The sequence below is a fragment of the Melozone crissalis genome, unplaced genomic scaffold (genome assembly GCF_028551555.1).
Source record: "Melozone crissalis strain CALT ecotype California unplaced genomic scaffold, PUWL_Pcris_2 ptg000107l_1, whole genome shotgun sequence".
In the NCBI taxonomy this organism is placed as follows: Eukaryota; Metazoa; Chordata; class Aves; order Passeriformes; family Passerellidae; genus Melozone; species Melozone crissalis.
In genome coordinates, this window is record NW_026535884.1 from 6,037,336 (window position 1) to 6,057,805 (window position 20,470).

At 44.9% G+C, this 20,470-nt stretch overlaps 1 protein-coding gene across 1 annotated transcript in view; it reads right to left on the bottom strand.

The window, feature by feature from the left end:
* Window positions 1-20,470, bottom strand: part of ACAP3 (ArfGAP with coiled-coil, ankyrin repeat and PH domains 3) — a 32,851-nt gene that overhangs the window by 10,642 nt on the left and 1,739 nt on the right. The window contains exons 2-6 of the mRNA XM_054291901.1: window positions 4,140-4,197; window positions 3,297-3,416; window positions 2,234-2,287; window positions 1,899-1,957; window positions 910-1,093 (exon numbers count right to left, since the gene is read on the bottom strand). Coding sequence (XP_054147876.1) covers window positions 910-1,093; window positions 1,899-1,957; window positions 2,234-2,287; window positions 3,297-3,416; window positions 4,140-4,197 — 475 coding nt within the window. The remainder of the gene's footprint in view (window positions 1-909; window positions 1,094-1,898; window positions 1,958-2,233; window positions 2,288-3,296; window positions 3,417-4,139; window positions 4,198-20,470) is intronic.

The following is a 20,470-nucleotide window of genomic DNA, read 5'->3' on the forward strand; positions in this document are numbered from 1 at the left end:
AAATTATTCCTGAATTATTCCAGTGCAAAGTGCCTGTAAGGTGGGTTCTGGAAAAGGTGCAATAAATGCACACTTCTCACCTGGTTAAAATCACTGCTGGGGAAACTTATATTCCTTTCTCTTACTAAGAGCAAATAATTTATTGAAAAGATGTTATGATAATTTATATAATTTGTGTATGTATATATATATAAAAATATAAAAATTTTATATAAATATTGTAATATTATATATATATTTATATGTAATATATAATTTACTGTTTAATTATTTTATATATTGATATAATTTTAATATAATTTATGTATATATGTATAAATTTTATAGAATTTATTGAAATTATTTATTAAAAGGGTAATTTTAGATTATTAAAGCATTTACAGCATGGTATAACTAACACTGATAGGCCAAGAAACACTTATATCACATCATAATTAAGAAATTAGTAATATAATTACTATGTATTATAATTAAGAAATTAGTATAACTAAGAAATTAAGAAAACAGTTAACTTCTGATTATGATGGTGTGAATTACATCTGTATTGTCTCACCCTTCACATGAGACTGAAAACGGAATAAAAGTTTTTCAAACACCTCTCAGTTACCCCATTTCTAAATAAAACAAAAACAAACCCTATTCCAACATCCCTACTCTGTGAAGAGAGCCTAATGTAGGATTTAAATTGAAATTGAAAAAAAGAAAAAGTCAGGAAAATCAGGAAAATCCTGAATTTGAGCAGCTGGAGCTGCCCAACAGCCGCAACGGACATCCAGAAAAGTCGGGAAAATCAGGAAAATCCTGAATTTGAGCAGGACAACTTCCCCTAATATGAAGCCCAGACCCATCCAGTAAATCTGAAAAATAGAAGATTGAAACCCAGAGGCTTCAGAGGGTGAGGTGCCCCACCTGCAGCACGTAGTCCAGGGCCAGGTGCCTGAAGCATTTCCTGGTGATGCTCAGCGTGCCCGTGGCCTCCTCCACCTCGTGCGGTTTGTGCCGCGGCGCCTGCGCGTTCTTCACCAGAGAGATCTCCATGTCCTCCCGCACCTTGTCAAACTGCTTCTTGGTCTCCTTGAACTTCCTCACGTCACTGGGGCCACAAATGGGACAATTTGGGAGAAATGGGGAGAAAGCAAGGTTAGAAAGTGAGAATAAAACAGGGGTGCCAGCAGGATCCCAGCTCAGCCCAGTGTGTCCATTCCAGCTTCAGTCAAGTCTTTCTTTAGAACTTTGAGATGTTCATCCTGCAGGATCAGCCCTTCAGGGTCTGATTTTTCAGAGGAGTTTATCCTGCAGGATCAGCCCCGCAGATTTTGGGATGGGTTTGGCCTGTAGGGACCTGAACTTTGGGATGGGTTTTGCCTGGAGGATCAGCCCTGCAGATGGATTTTGGGATGAGTTTATCCTGCAGGATCAGCCCTGCAGGATCTGAACTTTGGGATGTTCATCTTGTAGGATCAGCCCTGCAGATGGATTTTGGCATGGGCTTGGCCTGTAGGATCTAAATTTTGGGAAGAGTTTATCCTGGAGGATTAGCCCTGCAGGATCTGAACTTTGGGATGGGTTTATCTTGCAGCATCAGCTCTGCAGGTGGATTTTGGGATGGGTTTATCCTGCAGGATCAGTTCTGCAGATTTTGGGATGGGTTTTTCCTGAAGTATCAGCCCTGCAGGTGGATTTTGGGATGTTCATCCTGCAGGATCAGCTCTGCAGATTTTGGGATGGGTTTTTCCTGAAGTATCAGCCCTGCAGGTGGATTTTGGGATGTTCATCCTGCAGGATCAGCCCTGCAGGGAGGTTCTGGTTCTGCTCCCTGCATTCCCAGGACAGGAGGAATGGGAAGCTCAGGAAGCTGCAAATTGAAGGAAAAGGACAAACACTAAATAAACACTCACTCTTTGACAAAATTGTGCAGCTGCTGCCGGACCGACCTCTGGGCCTGGTCAAACAGGATCTGGAAGAGAGAAGAGGGGAAAAAATATCAATTATTTTGAAAAAGGGGGAAAAAATCTGCCCCCAAAAGGTTTTTACGGGCCAAAATCCTCCTCAGGGCTCTGTGTGTCCTCCCTCTGCTGCCCAAAAGGAAGAAAAGAAAATTCTGGAGTGCAAGATTTTGGTGAATTCTCGTCCTTTTTTTTGCCCCCCTTGCAGGACCTCTGTTTGCGGCAAACACAGGGGACATCAGCAATGCCACCAGCACCCAAGGGGAGAGCAGGAGGCAGCCCCTTACCATGTGGTAATTGATCATTTCCTGTAGGCTGTCCCCAAATTTATCCAGGCACTCCTGAAAAAACAAAAATACAATACAATAATAAAAATAAAATAAAATACAATAAAATACAATACATGGACAGGGGAAAATCCCATCCCAGGAAAGGACAGGGATAAAATCCCACAAAATAATCCCATGAAATACAATACAATACAGTAAAATACAACACAATAAAAATGAAATAAAATACAATTAAAAAAGGAGTAAAAATTAAATGAAAGTAATGAAATACAAATTTAAAAATAAAATTAAATTAAAATTAAATAAAAAATAAAAATAAAATAAAATTATAATAAAATAAAAATAAAATAAAATAAAAATAAATAAGGTGAAGGGACCTGGCAGTGAAGAGGAGCAGCTGCCCCTCATTGCCAGGGCTGGGCGGAGGCTCAGGAAGGCTCTGAGGAGCCCCTGGTCCTTGCCAGGGAGGGTTTTGAGCCCTTGGAGACTTTCCTTGGCAGTGCAGAGCTGAGCTCCACGTGTGCAGCTCTGCGTGGGCTGCTCACCTCCCAAATCCCTGCTGCTCACTGACCTACATTGCAGAGCCCAGCACTGCCTGCAGAGCCTGGACCTGCCTGCAGAGCTCAGCTGGAGTGGATCTCACTCTGATCGCCCTCCAGAGCTCATTTTGAGTGGATCTCAGCCTGACCTTTCACCCAATCTCATTTTGAATGGATTTCACTCTGACCTTTCACCCAATCTCATTTTAAATGGATCTCACACTGACCTCCCAGCAAATCCCATTTTAAATGGATCTCTGACCTCCCAGCCTGGTATTATCAGATTCTCTGCATCCCTCCAAACACAAATCTCATTTTGAGTGGATCTCACTCTGATTTCCCACCAAATCTCATTTTCAGTGGCTGCTTAAGCAGCGTGAGGGGCTTGGATTTGTGATCCATTCCCAGCAGCAGGGATCTTCCCCCCTGAGCCAGGAACAGGGATCTGAGCATCCCCAGCCCCCTGAGCACCCGCAGCCCCCCAATCAGGAATTTGAGCACCCCCAGCCCCCCAGGCTCACCGAGATCATCTGGTCCTTCCTGCACTGCTGGGACAGGTCCCTCACGCCGCTGACAAAATGTTTGTTGGTGGTGATGTAAACCTTGCCAGCCTCCAGCATGCCACTGCACAGCTTCACCAGCTGGGGACACACCGACAGGGACAGGGGGACACACATGGGGACACAAATGGGGACAGGGACATGGGGACAAGGGGACACACAGACATGAGCTCAGCACGGGCTTTAGACCAGCCTGGCTTTGTCCCACACCCAGCCCAGAGCTTTGGGACAGGCGCCCTTCCCGTTCCTGCTGTGCTGGGAACTGTCACGGGTGGAACAGCGGGAAAATCCCACCCTGGGACAGGGACAGGGACAAAATCCCACCCAAGAGAGAAAAGGGGTAAAATCCCAGCCCAGGAAATGACAGGGATAAAATCCCAGCCCAGGTTAGGACAGGGGTAAAATCCCAGTCCAGGACAGGGATGAAATCCCATCCTGGGACAGGACAGCCTGTCCCAGGAGGAGCTGGACTGGAGCTCTTATCCCAGCTCAGAGGAGTCCTGGGGACAAGCCTGAGGTGCTAAACATCAATTTATGAGCTGGAAAAGGGCTCAGAATTTAGGGAACACTTGGAGGGACCCCATTCCTGAGCAGGGGATCCACCAGTCCCCCTCAGACCACAATCTGCCCTCACCTTGTCAAGCTTGGCCTCCATCTCCACCACACCTGCCAGGCCCCAGGTCTGGGGTGCTAAATCTGAATTTAACAGCTGGAAATGGGCTCAGATTTTAGGGGACACCTGGAGGGACCCCATTCCTGAGCAGGGGATCCAGCAGTGTCCTTCAGACCACAATCTGCCCTCACCTTGTCGAGCTTGGCCTCGATCTCCACCACATCCGTTTCCACCTCATCGATGGTTGCCCTGCAACAGACCAGTGAGGAGGAATCGTTAATTAGCAGTAAGGAATCGTTAATTGGTGGCTTGTGATGATTGGGTAGGAGGCCAGGAAGGGGTGAGGAGGATCAGAGGGGCTGAGGGACTCGCTATTCCCACTGGGATGTTGGCGCTGAATCCCTCAGGAACGAAGTCCAGGGCTGGGAAAAGAGATGGAGATGATCCAGATGATTCCAGGGCTGGGAAGACACCCCCAGCAAATTCATTCAGTGGCATTGTTCTGTTAATTAGCAGCAGTGCTAATTGACACAGGGATAACCCTTGTTCCATCCAGCCCCACCAGGCACAAATTCCTCATTCCAGCACCACCAAATCCCATTTCCAGGCTCTCTGAAGTGCTGAATTATGACCTTTAAACCTCAGGCACCACCCCTGAGACCCACACAGAGCAGCCCTTGGGCCTCTGAACACCGAAAAGCTCCTCCACACACGTGGGGCTGTGCTTGGATAGGGATAAATCCACTCCAGGATTTTGGGATCTGCTCCTTTTCCACGTCAGCAGGCAGATGTGACAGCGAGGAGCTGTCACAGCCCAGATGCAAAGGTCACCAGGCCTCCCTCTCCGAGGCAAACATGACATCAGCCACTTGCAGGAGGCATTCCTAGGCTCAGGAATGTGCTCCTGGAATGATTTTGGGAGGGCAGAGAGCAGCAAACCCTGCAGAGCTGAGGGTGTTCCCTGGCACAGCACTCAGAGGGTGATTTCTTTATTTCTTTAACCACACACCTGGGAATGTGGTCAAACCTCACACCACCAAGGGTCTGGAATCCTAATTTTAGTCAGGGAGCTTCACAGGTTTGTGGGATCAGGATTTTAAAAGCTGGTTCCTGAAATATTCCAGCCAAAGTTGGAAAAATCCCAGCCCTGAGCACGTGCCAGCTGCAGGGATGGGGTTTGGAGGGACATGACCTGGTCCTGCTCTCAGGAAAAGGACAGGACACCCTCAATCCTCAAAATTCCTGCAGGAACCATCAGGATTTATGTCTTGGGCTCTGGGTGTCTTCATCCCAGGAATATTCTCCAGTAAAAAAATGCTGGGTTCCCCTTTTTTCCTTCCTAAACTCCCTCCAAACCCCCTGGAAAATGAAATCCAGGCTGGAGCTCAGTGCCCAGGGCCCTGGCCACCACCAGCCCTTGGAAAACATGGAAAACACAGCCAAAAAACAACAACAAAAAGGGAGTTTTTCCATGGAATAACAAATCAAAGAAATATAAAATAAAGAAACAGCAGCTCTCCCACTCTGCTCTGCCTCCCACACACATAAACAGCAGCGTGGCTGTGCCCGGGGGCAAAGCTTTGGAAAGAAAAGGAATCGTTAAAAAGGCTCTTTTCAGGTTTTTCCCCCCCTCTTTCAGCTATTTTTGGTGCCTGGGTTTGGGGCTCGTGTGCCTTCATGCATCTGCTGCCAGATTCAATTTTTCCACTCGGTTTCCTCGTGCTGCTGATAGCTGGGCACAAAGAGCAGCTGGAAAAGAGGGAAGAGCTGGATTTCCTGGGAATCATTGTCTTTCCAGGGAAGCCATTGTGGAATCTGCAATCCAGGCAGCAGATTTCCTGTCTGTAATTTAATATAATTCTATCATTTATTCATTTATGTTCATCTTCCTTCATCTATTCTATGATTTATTAATCTATAATTTACTGCCTATTTTTATCCCAACCCATGGATAAATTTGGGCTCTGTGGAGGAGGGAGATGTTTTTGGGGCTGGGGAACACAAGGTGCAAAAAATTGGAGCTTTTTATTTGGTATGGGCTTGATGGAAAAGGTTAAAAGGGCTTGAATGCAAGGGTAGAGATCCCAGTTATTTATTTGGTTGTAAAGGAGATCCAGAAAGCAAAGAAAATTACATTTATCAGGCATTTTTCAGGTACTTTTATATCCTAAGGAGGCTTGGGGAGAGGAACTCTGAGATAAGCTGGGAGTGGAAAGCAAAAAGATCCCAAAATTCAATCCCAAATCCTCCCACACACCTGGCTCTGCTGCTCAGGGATTTTTCTTTCTGCATCTCAGGGCCTGATCAACCCCTGATTTCCCACCCTTCAAGGGCACACCATGCCCAAGTCCATCCCTGGGGTTTTGGGGTTTAAAATGTCCTTTTCCTTCTAACTGATACAATTCCAGAGCACTGGATTTCTGGGGGTTAAAACATCCTTTTCCTGCTCACTGAAGGAATTGCACAGCACCGGATTTTTGGGGTTAAAATGTCCTTTTCCTGCTGACTGATGGAATTGCAGATCCCACAGATCCTGCTTCCCTTGAGGAATCCCAGTTTCACTGCTGACAAGCTGAGGCTGTGCCAGCTCCACTCCCAAATTTCCATCCTCCCACTGCTCCCAGCGTGTCAGAGATGAAAGGCAGAGTTACACAAGCAGCCTGGGGACCTGGGATGACTCCTCAGGGATGAGGAAATGCCACCTCAGCACCATCCCCAAGGAATCCGGGAGTGGGAATCCATGTCTGCTCCTCACCATTCCCATCCCACCCCATTCCCATTCTATCCCATAAATCCTACCCCATCCCTCTTCCCATCCCCATTCCCATTCCCATCCCACCCCATTCCCATTCTATCCTATAAATCCCATCCCATCCCATCCCATCCCTATTCCCATCCCCATTCCCATTTCCATCCCATTCCCATTTCCATCCCATTCCATCCCCACTCCCATCCCATTTGTGCCTCCTGAGCAAATCCCAGGGACTCTCAGCCTCTCCCAGCTGCAGGAACCCAACTCAGCCAAGAACTGAATCTTTTCACCCCAAAAGAATTGAAATAAGGTGATGTCCCAATGCTGCTCCATCCTGGAGGAATCTGGGAATGGGAATCCACATCTGCTCCCCACCACTCCCATTCCCATTCCCATTTCCATTCCCATCCCATGGATCTGCAGGAACCCAACTCAGCCAAGAACTGAATCTTTTCACCCCAAAATTATTTGAATCAAGCTCTGTCCCAATTCTGCTCCATCCTGGAGGAATGTGGGAATGAGAATCCATTCCCATCCCATGGATCCCATCCCATCCCATCTGTGCCTCCTGAACAAACCTTAGCCATGTTCAGCCGAGCCAAGAAGTGAATCTTTTCACCCCAAAATGAATATTTGAATAATTAGAATCAAGCTCTGTCCCCAGGGCTAGCCAAGAACTGTCTCTTTTCACCCCAAAATGCTCTGAAAGAAGCTCTACCCCCAGAGCTGGCCAAGAACTGACTCTTTTCACCCCAAAACGATTTCAATGAAGCTCTGTCCCAGAACTGGCCAAGAACTGGCTCTTTTCACCCCAAAAAGCTCTGAATGAAGCTCTGTCCCAGCCTGAGCCTGTCCTGGCCCCGTGCCCTGAGCGTTTCCTGCCGCTCTCCCTTCCTGCTGAAGCCCTGCCAGGATTTTTTCCTTTTTCTTTTTGCACAACAATCCCTGGCCTCCCCCCAAGCCCTTCCCACTGCCAGACGAGGCTGAGCTCCCTCAGAGATCCCCACAGCCCCGCTCTGTGCATTTGGATTGGCTCAGAAATGGCAAAAATCACCCAAAACGTGGCCAAAATCCCACCAGGAATGGTTTTATAGCCCCAGAGATAACGAGCTGTGAGTTCGTTATGGCTCCAGTTCCAGCCAGGAGCAGCTGCATGCTAAAGGGATCCAGGGAAAGGAATCCAGGGGAAATTGTGACAAAAAATACAAAATTAGGCAAAAAATTATGCAGGAAATTATGTCAAAAAATACAAAATTAGGTAAAAAGTGATGCGGGAAATTAGGACAAAAATTAGGCAGAAAATTATGCAGAAAAAGAGAAAATTATATAGAAAATTAGGCCAAAAGTTAAAATGAAAATTAGGCAGAAAATTACACAGAAAAATAGAAAATTATACAGAAAATTAAGCCAAAAATGATGCAGGAAATTATGAAGAAAATTAGGCCAGAAAATTATGATGAAAATTAGGCAGAAAATTATGCTGAGAAATAGAATGTTAGGCAAAAAGTTACGCAGAAAAATCGAAAATTATATAAAAAATTATGCCAAAAATTAGAAAATTAGACCAAAAATGATACATAAAGCCTCTCTCAGTCACCATCTAAAAATCATCCTGGGGATTTTCCCTTCCCCAGCTGCCCCAGAGCAGCTCCAGCTCCGAGTGAGCTCATCCCAGTGGGATCCCAGCCAGCTCCCAGGGCACAGATCCCTGCAGCAGGAGCAGGAATGCTTCCGGAAGCTTCCCTCCCTCTTCCTGCGCCTCTGCCAGCTCCAGCTCTGGCTAATTTCTGCCTCTCCCACCCTAAAATCTCCACAAAAGCCTCTCCCAGCTGCAGAGGAGGGGTTTGGAGCTCCCCTGAGCTGTTCCAGCTGTTCCCAGCTGCCAAACTCTCCCCTTTTGGATGGACGATAAATCAGGAGTGCCACAGTCAGAGCAGAGATTTGGTACCTTGTGATGGCAACGCCTGAGTGAGGAATTCCTAAAAAACCCTTTCCGGAATGAATTCAGAGGGGAATAAACTCCACTGAGTGAGGAATTTCTAAAAAATCCCTTCCGGAATGAACTCAGAGGGGAATAAACCTCACTGGGTGAGTGAGGAATTCCTAAAAAAAACCTTCCAGCAGGAATTCAGAGGGGAATCCTTTCCCTTTCCCTTTCCCTTTCCCTTTCCCTTTCCCTTTCCCTTTCCCTTTCCCTTTCCTCCATCCACAGCAGGGTCACAATGACAACAGCTCCATGGTGACAGTATCCATGGCAGCCCCATCCTGCCCAGGCCCTGCTGAATTCCAGGGATTTTTCCTCCTGGGAGAGCTCAGGGCACAGCCACAGGTGTGTGAGGGTAAGGAGGGGAAATTCGGGATAACCTTGGGAGTTTAAAGAGAAAAAGAAACTGGGAATTGAGATCCTGGAGTGGAAATCTGGGATTCCCATCCTGCTGCTCCCTCCTCTCACCATCCTTGCCCAGCTCCTGAGCAGGATCAGATCCCTGGGAAAGGGATCCCTTGTCCCCATGTCCTTTGTCCCCTCTTACCCTGTTCTCATTCCATTTATTCCCATTTACCCCTGTCCCCATCCTTTTACCCCCATCCCCATGTCATTTATCCCCTTTTGTCCCTGTCCCCACCTCCTGGCTGTGCTGGGGGATGCAATTCCAGCACAGGCCCAAAGTAAAACCCAACATTTATGGCTCCCTTGGGATGGAGATCAGTGCCAAGCCTGGGACAAAGCCCTGGGCAGCCAAATTCCCAGGGTTGGGCTGTCTGGTGGCCCAGGGGTGTGTCCCCCTCAGGAGCCCCCATCCCATCCCATCCCATTCCATCCCATCCCATCCCATCCCATCCCATCCCATCCCAGCCCATCCCAGCCCAGCCCTGCTGGCCGTGCCATGCCCTCGGTGCCCTCAGTGCCACCCCGGGGGTGTGGGCAGCTCTCTGGGCACCCCAGGGACGGATGGACGGATGGATGGATGGATGGACAGATGGATTTAGTCCAGCCCTGCTGTGCTGACGAGGCAGCTCCAGACTGAGCCTGACCCAGATTCCAGCGGCTCTGCTGGAAATGCTGCGTGTGCTGCTCCCTCTCAGCTGCTCTTCTCTTCCTCTTTTCTCTTCTTTTCCCACTGCCTCTCTATTTTCTGTTCTTTTCCCCCTTTGCTCTTCTTTTTCCTCTTTTCTTTTTCCCCTTTTCTCTTCTTTTCCCCCTTTCCCACTGTCTCCTGGGGCTCCCTGGGCAGGGACAGCCTGGGCAGGGGGACAATGCCCTCCCTTGTGGCAGCCCCCACAGCAGCTCCCTGTGAGCCCCACACTGGGGCTGTGTTCCCTTGGCTGCAGCCCCACAGTCCTGCTCTGTGAGGTTCCCTGATCCCCTGCCAAGGCTGGGCCTTGTCATGCTGGGCCTGGCTTCCAATTATCCCATTATCCCATTTCCCACTGTCCATGATCTCATTTCCACTTCCCATTATCCCATTTCCATTTCCCACTGTCCATGATCCCATTTCCACTGTCCATTATCCCATTTCCCACTGTCCATTATCCCATTTCCATTTCCCACTGTCCATTATCCCATTTCCCACTGTCGATTATCCCATTTCCATTTCCCATTGTTCATCATCCCATCTCCCATTATTCAATTTCCCATCATCCCATTTCCCATTTCCCATTATCCATTATTTTTTGGTAATGGTTTTTTGGCAAGGAGCTTTTTTTGGCAAAGGTTTTTTGCTGCTACCTTGGCTGCCACAAAAAGGAGAGGCTGGTTCAGTGCAATCTCTGCCCCCTCAGTGGGATCATCCCCAAAAATCTCCTTTGAATCCCAGAAGAGCCCCCGAGACCCCAGGAGCTGCTTTGTTTGGAAGTGACTGTGGGCAAAAGCAGCCGAGCTCTGCTCTGGCCCAGATAAATCTATTTATAGCAGGAGTTACGCTAATTCCACAGGGATCTGATCTGCTGGCACTGGTGCAGCAATGAGATTTTCTGCTACCTGTCCTTTCAACCACCCTGAGCAGCCAGAAATTGTTAAATTCTCCAATTTCCAGCTCTGTGCCTCCTGCTGCTTCCCTTCCCTGACATCTCCATTCCCTGCTGATTTCCTCCCTCTGGAAATTGCTGCTTCACCCAAAATTTGGAACAAGCGGGAAAAACCCAAGGAAAAACAGCTTGTAAAAATAATTTTAAAGCCACACATATTTAAGTCACTAAAAAAATTTAAAATTGAATTGTTTTATCACCTTGCCTGAGGTTCATGTTAGGTTTTATAAAGAATAATTCATTTACTGCCCCTTTTGTGAGCTGAAGAGTGTGGAGGGGATTTACCTCATCATTAAAATGTCCCTGTCCTTTGGATAAAAGGGGTTTTTTTCCCCCTGACAGCAATTTCTTAATGGAGGAATGGCACTGAAGAGCTGTTTGCAGTGCTTGGGCTCTCCTGGTTTTGCTCCAGGATAATGGAATAAGCTGGATTCTAATCTTGACTAAAATCTCTCTGCAGATGGCTGAGGGCACCATGGAGAGGTGGAGGCTGTGCCAGTGGGAGCAGGAGGAGAAAATCCAGGTGGAACAGCAGAAATTCACCAAAATCATCTCTCTCTTCATAGTTTTATCCTCATTTCAGGGTTTTTTCCCAAAGGCCTGCTGAAAAATCTCTTCTTCACTGCAGTGGTTCCTCAAAAATTTGAATTTTTCATCAAATTCTACCAGGTGGAACAGCAGAAATTCAGGCTGTGACACCAAAATCATCTCTCTCTTCATTATTTTATTCTCTTCTGGTTTGTTTTTTTAAAGCCTGATGAAAAACCTCTTCTTCCTTCCAGTGGTTCCTCAAAAATTCAGATTTTTTCACCAAATCCTTCAGTTCCAGCTCCTCTCCCACAGAGCTCCACCACCCCAAATCCTCTTTTTAATGCCCAAATCTTATTTTCACTTCACAGACATTTCCTGGTGTTTGTTTCCCCCCATTTTCACTGAGATTTAGGCAGCTGCACAACCCCTAAATGAACTTTTCTCCATTTCTGTGCCCAAACTCAGCTCTGGCTCTGGCAGCAGAGCTCAGAAGGTTTTTACAGAGCCCCAAAAAACCCCAATTCCTGTCTGGAATTTGTTAAATGTCAGTTTACAGCTCCTTCCCCTCCCTGAGACGCTGGAGGTGGATGTTTAGACAAGGCTTTGAAGCAGGATGAGTAAGACTGCAGAGTTTTGGTTGCTTGCTGTGTTTAGTTGACTTTTTTAACATTAATATTTAGCAAAAACCTGGCAGTTTTCAGCAGAAAATATGGAGTTTTATAATGCACACAAAATCCCATTCCTTTTTCTTCTTCTTCCCATTTTTCTTCTCGTTTCTGCTCCAATTTTAAGAGTCGGGAATTGGAATTTAATCAATTTAAATTAAATTTAATCAATATTTGAGTGTTTTTCTCCAAGCTCCTGCAGCACCAAGGAGCTACTTGGGGAAGGTCATGAGGATTTGGTGACCTCCAGAGGTTTCTTCCAACCTCAATTATTGCAGGATTTAACGGCTTAGAGATGAAATCCTTCCTTAGCCCTCCTAATGCACTCCTGATGTCATGGATCTGATGATAACGGGTTTTTCCCTGGCAACTCCCAGCCAAACCTCCCCAGGAACATCTGGAATTTTCTGGAAATCACCTGCTCAGCACCACTCACCTGCAGCTCCCTGCAGGGATTTATTCTGGGTAAATTATTCTGGAACTGGTTCCAGGCCTGGATGGACCTTGCCTTCCTTTCTGCTCTGAACATTTTTATTTTTCTGCAGCTCCCACCTTGAGCTCACTGTAGGAATTTATCCCTGAACGCATCCCCACCTTCCTCTCTGCACTGAATATTAATTTTTAATTTTCTTTTTTTTTTCAGGGGAACAGTCCAGCTGCAGAGTTGATTTTAGCTGATTTTTGATTTTAGCAGAAGATTTTGGCACCACAGCTCCCGGGTGCTTTTAGGAAACCCCAGTGAGAAATGCCCGGCACAAGAGTGGAACTGCACAGGCAGCCCTGAACACAGGAATATTCTATTCCTGAGCTGAAGAAAGACACATTCTGTGCCACAAGACCCTTTAGACATTTGTTTGCTTTCTTTGACAAGCAAAATGGATTTAAATAAAAAAAAAAACGGCCTCAAACAGTTCTGTCTTCTCCCCAAGTGACCTTGGTGGCACCGTTTACCCACAGGGCTGGAGGAGCTCCAGCAGCTTTTGTTGAGACTTCCCCCAGCAGGGATCTCTTTCAGCACTAAATGCTCTTTATTTCTATTTTTTTTTTCCATTTTTCCCCTCCTCCTCTGGGCCTTGGCTGGAGCTGGAGCTCCCCAACCTCTGGGCTGGCTTTGTTTGGGGCTGAAAAGGCTTTTCGTGCCAAAGGCAGCCCTGCAGTGGCACCAAGCCCCTGCCCCTTCCTCTTGGTGCCACTTGGGTGACAAGTGACAATTTGGCACCTTCCCACTGGTGCCAGATGGGTTTTGCTGTGCCACAAAATTGGGATTTTTTCCCAGTGCCACAACCCTCTCCTAAAAGGGTGAGAGTTTATGGGGCTGCTGGGGCAGTGTGAATGAAAGCCGTGGAGCTGCTCATCCCTAATTTTGATTTATTCCCCTCAGGGGCTGGGCACAGTCCCACTTTTCAGGGGAATGTGGCTGTGGAATTCATCCCCACGTGAAAAATCACTGTGCCAGTGCTCCAGGTGTGGGAAAGGACATTTTGGAGGGGATTTTGGATGATTTTTGGAGGGGAGTACCTCACGTGCTGTGGGCGCTCTCTCTCCCCTTCCCTGCTTTTCTTTTCCCCCTTTCCCCTTTGCTTTCCTTCTCCCCCTTTCCCCTTTCCTTTTCCCCTTTTCCCCTTTCCCTTTTTCCCTTCCCCACATTTCCCCCATTCCCACGTTTCCTGCTGCCTGTCCCATCCCTCTGAGGTCCTGAATCCCCTCTGCATGCAGGAAAAGCATCCCTGAGAATGTCCTGCATTCCCAGGCTCACAGAAAAAGCCAAATTGTTGAGGGAAGGGGGAATCATCAGGCAGGAAACATGGATGAGGAGGAAAATGAAAGCATCCTCTGTTCTGCAGGCAGAACAAAGCTGGCCTTGTAGGAATGGGGCTGAGCAGAGGAGAACTCCAGCCCCAAGCCCAGGGCAGAGCAGGACTCAGCCCCACAGGGTTCCCACATTTCCATCCTCCACACTGAGCATTCAGCTAAAATTCACTCCTGATTTCCTGTGTGCACCCACCTGTCACCCCCAGGTGAGGTGAAGGCTCAGGAGCTGAGATGAAAGCCCACAAACCTGGCTTGCCATCTCCCCCATCCCAAATCCTGGAGGTTTCCAGGCTCTCAGCCCAGTTTGGGAGCTGGCACCATCCCACAGTTTCGTGCTTTATCTCCCAGCTCAGATGAGTCAGTGGCACATCAAGAGCTCCTCGCCTCCTTCCCAACTCCCCGGCTCAATCTGGCTTGGATTCCACTCTGGGAATCAAAGGCAGGATGTCCCTTCTCAAAAAAATGTCACTTTGTTGCCTCAAAAAAATGTCACTTTGCTGCCTCCACGGCCCCCAAATGCCAGGTGGGCAGAGCAGGAAATGTGGGAATAGGGGAAGATGGGGAAAGGTGGGAATGGGGAAAGGAAAGGAGGGAAAAGGAGGAAAATGAGGAAAAGGGTGAAGAGATCGGTGAGGAAAGGTGGAAAAGGGGAAAGGAAAGGAGGGAAGGGGAGAGGAAAGGAGGAGAAGAGGAAGAAGGAAGTTAAAAAGGAAATCTGGGAATGAGGGAAGGTGGGGAAAGGTGGGAAAGGGGAAAGGAGGGAAAAGAGGGAAAATGAGGAGAAGAGGGAAGGGAAGGGTGGGGAAATGTGGGGAAGGGGAAAGGAAAGGGAAAGGAACAGAGGGAAGGGGAGAGGAAAAGAGAAGAGGAGGGAAAAGGAAAGGAAAAGGAAAGGAAAAAGGAAATCTGGCAAGGGGGGAAGGGGAAGGGGAAGGGAAGGGAAAGGAAAAAGGAAAAAGGAAAAAGGAAAAAAGAAAGAAGAAAAAGGAAAAAGGAAAAAGGAAAAAGGAAAAAGGAAAAAAGAAAGAAGAAAAAGGAAAAAGGAAAAAGGAAAAAGGAAAAAGGAAAAAGGAAAAAGGAAAAGCAGAGGCCCCTCCTGCTGGGTCAGTGCCAGCACTGTGGTGGCTGTTTCTGCCATCCTGGGGACAAACCCTGCCCCGCTGCCAAAGTCTGGGTTTATCAGAGAAAAGAGGGGGGACACTGTGCCCCGAGGCTGAGCTGTGGGAACAGCAGCGTGTCCCTGAGCTGGAATGGAGCAGGACAAGGACAAGGCTTGAAGGGCTGCTCAGGAGATTTCTGCATCCCCCAGCTCTGCCAAGCCTGGGGGTGCTTCCCTAGAGCCTGGCACAAGCCCTGGGTGCTGAGGATCCCCACCCCTGTGCGTGCAGGGCTTTTTATACCTATTAAACATCCTGGGAGCTCATCCTGATCATTCTAAAGTCTGGTACAAGCCCTGGGTGCTGGAGATCCCCACCCCAGAGTGTGCAGGGTGTTTTATTGCCACTGAAAATCCTGTGAGCTCATCCTGAGCATCCCAAGGCCTGGCACAACCCCTGGGTGCTGAGAAAAGCTCATTCCTGTGTGTGCAGGGTCTTTTATTGCAATTAAACATCCTGAGAGTTTATCCTGAGCATTCCAAGGTATCATGAGCATTCCAAAGCCTGGGGATGCTTCCCTAGAGCCTGAGTGTGCAGGGTGTTTGATATTCCCATTAAACATCCCGGGAGCTCATCCTGAAATCCCACGTCCTGGCAGCCCCTCTGTGCTCTCACAGCAGCTGGGAGCAGCCGCATTTCCCAGAGAATGGGAAGGGTTAAACCCCGCTGGAGCTGGAGCTGCAGCAGCCCCTGATGTGACAGGATCGGTGCCACTCGAGGCTGACTGCAGGGCTGAGTGAGCACTGGGCTCTGGCATGTGCCACCCATGAGCCGGGCCATCAGCCCCGTGTCACAGATATGCATCATCGTGGGTATATATTAATATTTCTAAATAACAAATAAAATAATTCATTACTATTTATTTGTACGTATCAATATCATCAATATTAATTTATCTTATTAATAAATAAATGCAAATAAAATAATAAATTAATAAATAACCAAACAAAAATAAAGTGATAATTTTTATTAATATTTAGATATAATACCTAGTTAATTATAATAAATAAATTTATTATAAAGAAAATAGATATAATATTTGTAATAATTATCATATTAATTTCATAATATTTCTGTATTATATTTATACTTCATATTCTATATAAGATTTATAATTTTATTTATTTATAATTAATAGAATATTAATTAAGATTTCTATTTTATATTTATATAAATTATATTTGTATTTTACATTTATTTATAATTAATATTATAATAATTAATTAAAATATTATCTTTTAAACTATTATATATTATATATTTGTATGTTACACTTATGTATAATTAATACAATAATAATAAACTATAATATCTTTTTCATCTATTATATATTATATTTGTATCTTACATTTATTTATAATTAATGATTATTAAATGACATTTATTTATAATTAATGATTATTATATGACATTATTAAAATAATGTCAAATGATATTTGCTATTAATATAATTTATAATTAATATAATCTATTTTACTATTGGCTCTTCACCTCTAATTCACCCCCAATTCATCCCCAACTGACCCCCAATTCACCCCAAATCCCCCCCACAGCCTGAGATTAAGGCCTACAATTAATTCCTTAATTAATTACAAGGAACACAACTCCCATTGCTCCACCCCCCTCCAGGCAGGGAATTCTGCTCCTCAAATTCCCATTCCCAGATTTTAACCTTGCATTGCCCCAAAGAAGGAAAAGCAGCTGCCAGGTAAAAAAAAAATCTAATTTTTCCACGTTCCCTCCTCCCTCCAAGCCTGGAATTGCTGTCAAAAAGGGAACAAATTCCCCCTTTTTTTCCCCACAAAACCCCTGAATTCTGCTTTCTTATCACCTCCTCTCCTCCACCCTCATTTTTGAGCAAAGCTTTACCTTAGATAAAGCTCAGAAATCCCTGAGTGGAACAAACACTTGGGGAGCTGCACCCAGCAAATGCCTGGAATCCCAATCCAGCCCTGAGAGAGGGAAGCAAACAAGGAAAAACATAAAAATAACCCAAAAACCCTCAAGCTCACAAAAACATTTTGTCCTGTTCTGAAAATTCAGCCAGACTTGGACTCCAGGTCCCTTTTAAGGGCTCTTTTCTTTATTCCAGATAACCAAGCCAGCAGAAGCCTGGTTTAATTTTAAGCAAAACCAGAAAAATTCATTTTTGTAAAATAAAATAATTCATCCTGTGACTGAAATTTCATAGTTATGAAACCAGGATTTAAAGGGGCCACTGCTAAAGAAGAGCCTGGGAGTCCAAAATTTTATTTTCATTCATTCCTCCACTTCAGGAGCTTTCTAGTTTTGTAAATAATAATATTGTGGGAAGACCCCAAATATCCCTGTGGGAAAAACCCAAATATTTCCTTATGAAGACACCAAATATCTCCGTGGGAAGACACCAAAAATCTCTTTATAAAGACCCCAAATATCCCTGTGGGAAGACCCCAAAGTTAAACCAGATAAACTAAAATAGATGAATAGATATTTTCAGCTAGTAAACGGAATGTAATTAATAAAGTATTATAAGTGGGAAATAAATGAATTTTTGATATTGAAGCTGAGAGTTCTGTAAGTAGGAAATTAATTAAAATTAATTTTTGATTTTGAAGCTGAGGGTGGCAGTGCTGTGGGACAAACTCAGGGACAGCTGCAGCCACCCCAAACCCAAAACCCCAAATTCCAAATCCCAAATCCTTCCTGCAGCTCAGGTTACAGCTCTCAACCTTCCTGCCCAAAATAATCCAGAGCAAAAACCTCTCCAAAATTCAGCTGTTCCCTGCTAAGCCCTGACACCAAACTGGGCCTTCAGCCTCATTCCGTCCACTCTGTGCAGAAGTTTTATATATAAATAATACCTTACAAAAAAACCCCAACCCAGTGCCTAAAATATATAAATAAAAATAAAAATAAAAATAAAAATATAAATGTAAAAAGAAATAATAATTATTTTATATAAATATATAAATATATATAATATATAACTATATTACATATTACTATATAAATATATAAAATATATAATTATATATTTTATATTATATATAATATATTGAAACATAAATATATACATAACTATATTATAAAAATATACAAATATAAATATATGATTGAATATCCTAATGATAGGGGAAAAAAGGTGCATAGGTCCCAATGGCAGGCAAAAAAAAAAAGGGAAATAAAGGTGGATAAATCCCAATGGATGCTAAGTGAGCAGAGGACTGATTCAATTGGATTTCTCAGTGGATTTAGGAATGTTCCATAAATCCATTCCCACAAAAAGAGTGTTCCTAGATTTCCCAAACTCCTGCTGGGAGATAAAAACCCTCCGAGGTGCAAGAACAGGTCCTGCCAGGTCATTAAATTGTTTACCTGAACTGCAGCCACGCCTCTGCAAGTGCCTGGCAGAAATCAGCTTTATCTGCCAAGCTGGAGCTGAGACACATCTAAATAATGGCATTTGAAACATTAAAAAAAGTCAATTTTCTTTGTAGGAACTGGAACTTATCAGGTAGGAAGTGATGAGGGGGATTTGACATCAGGATTTCTCAATATTTGAGGTGTAAACTCTGAATGTTTCAACTTGGTTCTTCTTTTTCCCTCTAACATCAAGATTTCTCAATATCTGAGGTGTTAAGTCTGAGTATTTCAGTTCTTTTTCCTTCTAACATCAGAATTTCTCAATATTTGAGGTGCAAATTCTCAATAATTCAACTCGGTTCCTTTTTTTTCCTTCTAACATCAGGATTATCTCAATACTTGAGGTGTAAATTCTGAAAAACTCAAATTAGTTCCCTTCCTTCCTTCTAACATCAAGATTTCTCAATAATTGAGGTGTCAGGTCTGAGTAATTCAACTTGTTTCTGTTTTCTTCCTTCTAACATCAGGATTTCTCAATATTCAAGGTGTAAACTCCGAATAATTCAACTTGAGTCTTCTTTTCCCCTCTAGCATCAGGATTTCTCAATATTCAAGGTGTAAATTCTGAATAACTCAACTAGCTTCATTTTTTTTTCCTTCTAATGTCAGGATTTCTTAATATTAGAGGTATAAATTCTCAATAATTCCACTTGATTCCTTTTTTCCCCTCCTAACATCACAATTTCTCAGTATTTGAGGTGTCAAGTCTGAATATTTCAACTTGATTCTTCTTTTTCCTTCTAATGTTAGGATTTCTGAATATTCAAAGTGTAAATTCTCAATAACTCAACTTGATTCTTCTTTCCCCTCCTAACATCAGAATTTCTCACTATCTGAAGTGTTCATAATTTAAATATTCCCCTGCTGCACATATTCCAACCCTCCTGAAATGCCCAAGCTCCTGAGATGTCTAATCTCTTGTTCTTCCTCTAACAGAGATTCTGTGTCTGGCCATGGGGGAAACAGTTCATAATTCCAGCCTTAAATAAGTGGTTTTGATCAAGGTCCAGGGGAGGGCTCTGAGAGCTGTTTTGTTTTCATGGACAGAGCAGAATGATGCTGAAAAACCTGGCCTGGAGCCCACACACACACACCAGGGGCAAAATAAATAAATAAACAGATCAATCAGGGCTGACGTCAGCAGGAAAAGGGTCAGTGCCATGTGGGACAGACAGACAGACAGCTGGACAGTGAGGTCACAGCTCTGGCTCGGGGCCACCCTGCCGTTCATGTGCTCTGCAGCACAATGGGGTGGGATGACAGGAAAAAAAAAGGGGATAAAGGTGGATAATCCTAATGATATGTGGGGGGAAAAAAAGGGAAAATAAAGGTGGGTAAATCCTAATAATATGTGGGGAAAAAAGGGGGAATAAAGATGGGTAAATCCTAATGATGGGGGGAAAAAAGGGAAATAAAGGTGGGTAAATCCTAATGATAGGGGGGGGAAAAAGGAAATAAAGCTGGGTAAATCCTAATGATATGTGGATAAAAAGTGGGGGATAAAGGTGGATAAATGCTAATGATTTGTGGAATAAAAAAAGGGGGGAAGGTGGTTAAATCCTAATGACAGAGGAGAAAAAGGTGGGCAAATCCTAATGATACGTGAAAAAAAATGGAAATAAAGGTGGGTAAATCCTAATAATATGTGGGAAAAAAGGGGAGGAAAATATGGATAAATCCTAATGATAGGGAAAAAAAGGTGGATAAATCCTAATGACATACAAAAGAAAAGGGGGGGGAAAGGTGGGTAAATCCTAATGATAGATGAAAAAACCAGGAAACAAAGGTGGATAAATCCTAATGGATGCTAAGTGAGCAGAGGGTTGATGAAAGCATTTCCTGCCTCACTCTATGAAAAGTCCCATGATGCCAGAGCTGTCATCTCACCTGGCCCTGCCCAGCACCTGGCAGTGCAGGAAGAGCAGATAGAGCAGATCTCCCTGAGGATGAGCAGATCTCCCTGCAGGATCTACCTGAGGATGAACAGATCTCCCTGAGAATGAACAGATCTCCCTGCAGGATCTACCTGAGAATGGGCAGATCTCCCTGAGAATGAGCAGATCTCCCTGCAGGATCTACCTGAGAATGGGCAGATCTCCCTGAGAATGAGCAGATCTCCCTGCAGGATCTCCCTGAGAATGGGCAGATCTCCCTGAGAATGAGCAGATCTCCCT